Source organism: Charadrius vociferus, unplaced genomic scaffold (genome assembly GCF_000708025.1).
Source record: "Charadrius vociferus isolate BGI_N301 unplaced genomic scaffold, ASM70802v2 scaffold78, whole genome shotgun sequence".
Taxonomy (NCBI): Eukaryota; Metazoa; Chordata; class Aves; order Charadriiformes; family Charadriidae; genus Charadrius; species Charadrius vociferus.
The window spans coordinates 970,902-975,680 of record NW_009649927.1 but is presented as its reverse complement, the minus strand read 5'-3'; the positions used below and the strand labels follow the sequence as shown (position 1 = coordinate 975,680).

General features: G+C 50.7%; 1 protein-coding gene across 1 annotated transcript; it reads left to right on the top strand.

Moving 5' to 3' along the window:
* The first annotated feature begins 354 nt into the window (after nt 1–354).
* On the top strand, nt 355–4,364 carry RHOU (ras homolog family member U). Its single transcript, XM_009891159.1, has 3 exons — nt 355–406; nt 764–822; nt 3,909–4,364. Exons 1-3 carry the CDS (start codon nt 355–357, stop codon nt 4,362–4,364), a joined length of 567 nt encoding a protein of 188 aa, XP_009889461.1.
* Nucleotides 4,365–4,779: the final 415 nt, after the last annotated feature.

Below are 4,779 nucleotides of genomic sequence, written 5' to 3'. Positions count from 1 at the left end.
CCCGTGTAGCGGAGCCGCGCCGGCAGCTGGTGTCGCGCCCCGCCGTGCGGCCGAAGCCGGGCTGTAATTACCCACTCTCCGGTCTAAAACTTCCAGCTCTCGGCGAGACGAGACAGGAGGCGCTTAAAAAGAAACCCTATTAAATACTCGCCTTGTCTCCCCATTGCAAAGGGGGTTCGGGGTTTTTCCCTTCGGTTCGGCGGGGGCTCCCCGTGTCCCGGGCGCGTTGGAGATGTACGAGGGGATAATAAACTCAGCCCTTCGTGGCGGAAAAAAAGGACGCGGGGCGCTGGGCTGGCTCGCTGCCCCCGCCGCCTGCGGAGGGTTCCCGCCCGCTTCGTCCCTTGCGGCGAAATGAATCGGAAAAGCCCCGAAGGGCCCCGTGTGCGCCCAAATCTTCGCCACAGTCTCCCATGCCAGCCCTGCGGCGTTGTTAAATCTAAACTAATTGAAGAGAGGACTGAAAGAGCCGAGGGATGGTTTATCTTCTTTCCTTTCTCTTTTCTTTTATTTTTTTTTCCTTTCTTTCCTTCAGTTATTAAACTGAGTTCCTCTTGACTCACAAGTTTTTGGTACTTTTGCTCTTCTGATTCTCTCCTCCATCCCACTGGAGGGGATTGAGTTGCTGGTGAGTGCTCAGTTGCTGGCTGGGGTCAGCCCACTACACCTCAAGACTCCCAGATCGAAAATAAATCCTAGCACAGCTAACATAGATGAAAACAAATTCATGAAATGCTCCCCCCCTCCTCCTCTCTCTCCAAAGCTGTCGTGTCTGTCGATGGGAAGCCGGTGAGACTTCAGCTCTGCGACACAGCTGGTCAGGTCAGTGAAGCCACTTATTTGATTTAAGTGACAGCGGGAGGGGAGAAGTTGTTGCGCAAAGTAGTCCCGCTAATGACTTCATGGGTTTGAAAGGATTCCTAGTGTTTGATCATCTTATTAAACTCCTATCGTTTTCGCTGCTGCTTACCCCGCTGCTCTGCCCGGTGTCTGTTGAAGGGTGGGGGACACACTGTGGCTCTGTACAGGGGCTGGGCACGGGCTGCTGCTCTGCTGAGCCGGGCTAGAAAGGCCAAATATATTGGAGATTCAAGGGCCACCTGGTTTTCTCTTTGCGTGGTTGTCACTGTTTTTGCTAAATAGCTGTGCTTTTAAGAATTACGGTGTTTGGGGTGTATGCGTGCAAAGCATCTGCAGCTGTAGGTGTCCACAGATAGAGACTGTTTTTGAAGGGGCAGAAGCTTAAGGGAGAAAAAAGTCCTATTGGGTGTTGTCTGCGGAGACTTTGTGTTTGCCATTCCCACCCCCTTTGAAAGGGCTGCTGCCCCAAAGCTGAGCTTTGCTGTAGTCTTAAGTCCTGAAGGGTTGAGGGTGGCTGGTGCCTCTCAGCTCCTAGTTTGCTTGATACATAAAAAGAACCCATTTCTTACCACCTTACATTTTCTGCAAGTCCCTGGCTTGTACCACCCTGAGCAGTGGGTGACACTGCTTGCCAGGGCTTGAGTCCAGATAGCCAAAAGTAGCCAAAAGTATTTTGCTACCGAGCTCGTGTTTGAAGGCAGTGGGAGTTAGGTTTCTGCGCAGCTTTGTGGGTCTGGGTCTACGCCTTCACCAAAAACCACGCTGAAAAATCTCAGTGGCCTTAACATACAAACCTATTTAGATGAGTAGTAACTGGGCGCCCTACTTAGGAAAGGGGTTTGAAGGGCTGTGCGGTCCTAGACAGCAGCGTAGGACTCCCATGTGCCCTACAAACTGAAGCTAAAATCCTACAGGCAGCCTGTGCGGGTAACGATACGAAGTAGAACAGCAGAACTGTCCTGTGATTTCGTGCTCTGCTGAAGAGATGGGGTGGTACCGCAACAGCCTTGGCTGCGCCTGTTCATATGCAGAGCGCGGCAGGTGAAATTGCCACCGGGTGACAGCCTGTGGATAGGCAGCTCCTGTGGAAACGCCAACGCAAGCGGCAGGAGGGATGGGCAGGCCCAGTCACCTCTTGCCTTCGCTGCTGTTAACGGTTTAAGAAGTTTGCTCTGGCTGCCCAAGTGCAACGGGAATGGGTTGAGTCACTGCCTTAATAATGAAAGGGTTATCTAAACTGACAGAAGTTGTCCTGAATAAAAGATACCTAGCTGGATACTGGAGTAAAACAGTGCTGCAGTGAGATGGCTGCTGAAATTTGCACGGGGGAAAACAAAACAAAACAAAACAAAACAAACACTTCAGGCAGAGGGAAATTGTATTTTAATGTCACCAGCCTGAAGAGGTGTAGAGTCCCTGCGGGTCAGGTACCTACCACTGGAACTGCGGGAGTGTACTTGGAATATAAAGGGTGCTGTTTCATCTGGGTAGAAACCTGTAAGGTCTGGGTTTGCCTTTCAAACACACTGAACTGAGCCCTTTTGAGGTTGCTCAGGTAGCAAGAAGAGGTGATTACGTGGGGAGGTGCCTCTCTGTAAATGGCCCTGTGGTTCAGAGCAGCAGCTCTCCGTAAATGTGGGGTTTCTCTCGAGCCAAGCGGCGAGAGCCTGCTTCCCTCTGAGGCTTAATCTGAGAATCAAGAGAGCTAACGAAGCTTGCTTTCTTGACTCGTGTTTTATAAATCGCTGTCTCTCTCGGAGATAACTGCTGGAAGAAATTCATTCAAGCGGAACGAGACTTCTGAGGCTTCCAGGGGGCTTTAAACCGCGTATCCTGGGCCTCCAGAGACTTTAAAGCAAAATTTCACCTCTCGAAAATGAACATGGGACTTGCAATTCAGCAGTAAGCTGCTGGTAACGGAGTGATGTTTTCAGCTGTGTGTGTGTTCTTTGCACTTTCAATTCAGAGCTTTTGAGAACATAGTCGGTTTTAATTAAAATGTCACTGCCGCCAAGGCAAATCCTACCTGTTCAGGCTGCTAGTGTTACCCTTTTTTTATCCCGCTGTCAGCATAAAAGCAGCCTGCCTGGAGTTAACCCTTGCTTCTTGCTGCATTTTTCTGACGAGGATCAGCACGCCTTTGTTACCGGGAGGTGTTTGGCTTTCTTGTGGCTAGTTCCTGAAGCTGAAAAAGGGCCTGCTTTGCTGGAGTTTGCCCTAAAAGGAAGAAAAAGAAAAAAAAAGAAAAAAAAAAAAAAAAGAAAGGTAGCCTGGGAGGCCTGTTTGCAGTTTGTTTGATGTGGCATGGGTGGGAAGGAAAGGTAAAGCTCTTACTCTATGCCATTGGCATGTTAAGCCTGCACATTGGGAGTCGTTATTTCTGCCATCAGATTTAAATCCCCGGGCACAATGGCAGGGAAATTATTCCCGGATCCTGTAGGATGTTGTTAAATAGTCACCAGTTTAAAAGCCCAGGCCAGGAAAGGTAAGGTAAGCTTGCTGCCCTGCCCTTGCCTGTATCTGGAGGTAGGGATGTCAGCAGCTTCGAGGTACCCGGGCGCTCCCCATCAGGGTGGCTCCCTGACGCACCCCTGTGAGAGGAGGACTTGTGTAGAAAGTGCCTTCTCCCTTCCCGTACTTGTATTTTTGGCTTCGTTCCTCGTGTGCCGTAACCTTCCCGCGGCATTGCTCCTGTGCTGAAAGAGGGCAGAGGGACGGTGTACAAAGAGCAAAGGACATAAACAAGCTGCGGCATTAGTCAGAAGCTCTTAGCTACCTGGGGAAGCCACCACCTTAGTCCCGCGTGCCTGACGGTGGCAGGGTGCCCGCTGGCTAGCAGCCATGCAGGGTGAGACCTCGGGCTGGGTTCGGGCAACTTCTGCTCCTTATGCTGGGTGGTCTGGGTGCTGATGTCAGGGTGCCTCTCAAGGTTGCAGCAGCAGGTGATCCTGAGCTCCTCCAAACATCAGCTATGGAGCGCATCCAGGAGTCCTCCGGGGCTGATGTGCTCTTTCTGCTGGGTGCTAACGCGATTTCGTTCCATGCAGGATGAATTCGACAAGCTCAGGCCTCTGTGCTACACCAACACGGACATCTTCTTGCTGTGCTTCAGCGTGGTGAGCCCCTCATCCTTCCAGAACGTGAGTGAGAAGTGGGTTCCCGAAATCCGATGCCACTGCCCCAAGGCACCCATTATCCTGGTCGGGACGCAGTCGGACCTCCGGGAGGATGTCAAAGTTCTCATCGAGCTGGACAAGTGCAAAGAAAAGCCGGTCTCGGAGGAGGCTGCGAAGCTCTGTGCCGAGGAAATAAAAGCCGTGTCCTACATTGAGTGCTCTGCTTTGACTCAAAAAAACCTCAAGGAGGTCTTTGATGCGGCCATCGTGGCTGGTATTCAGTACTCGGATACCCAGCAGCAACCAAAGAAATCCAAGTGTAGGACTCCAGACAAGATGAAAAACCTCTCCAAATCCTGGTGGAAAAAATACTGCTGTTTTGTATAGGGGTTGCAAGGACCTGAGTGCTGCTCTGAGGAAATCGGATAGAGGCTATATTAGCTGAAATCTCATTCTGTGTCGTCCCAAGTGTATAGTGTAGATCTGTATGTGTGTGTATATGTTGCTACTGGATATCTTGGTTGCCCTTTTGAGGGTGGCAGAAGGATTCTTAGTTAAATAATCGCTATAAATCAGGTCTGGCATCCAGTTTCGTGACTAAAACCTCTCCCTAAGGAAGTTTTTTTACGTGTCTGTGAGGGTAGAAGGATTTGTCCAGAGGATTTGGTTTCTTGTGTTGTAAGGTGTATGTAATGGGGAGGAGCACACCAGAGGCCTTTGCTGCCAGGGCTTCGCAGGAGGAACGCGCAAGCAACGGTGGAAACATAGAGCTCTGTACATGGACGATCAAAGGGAAAAATTA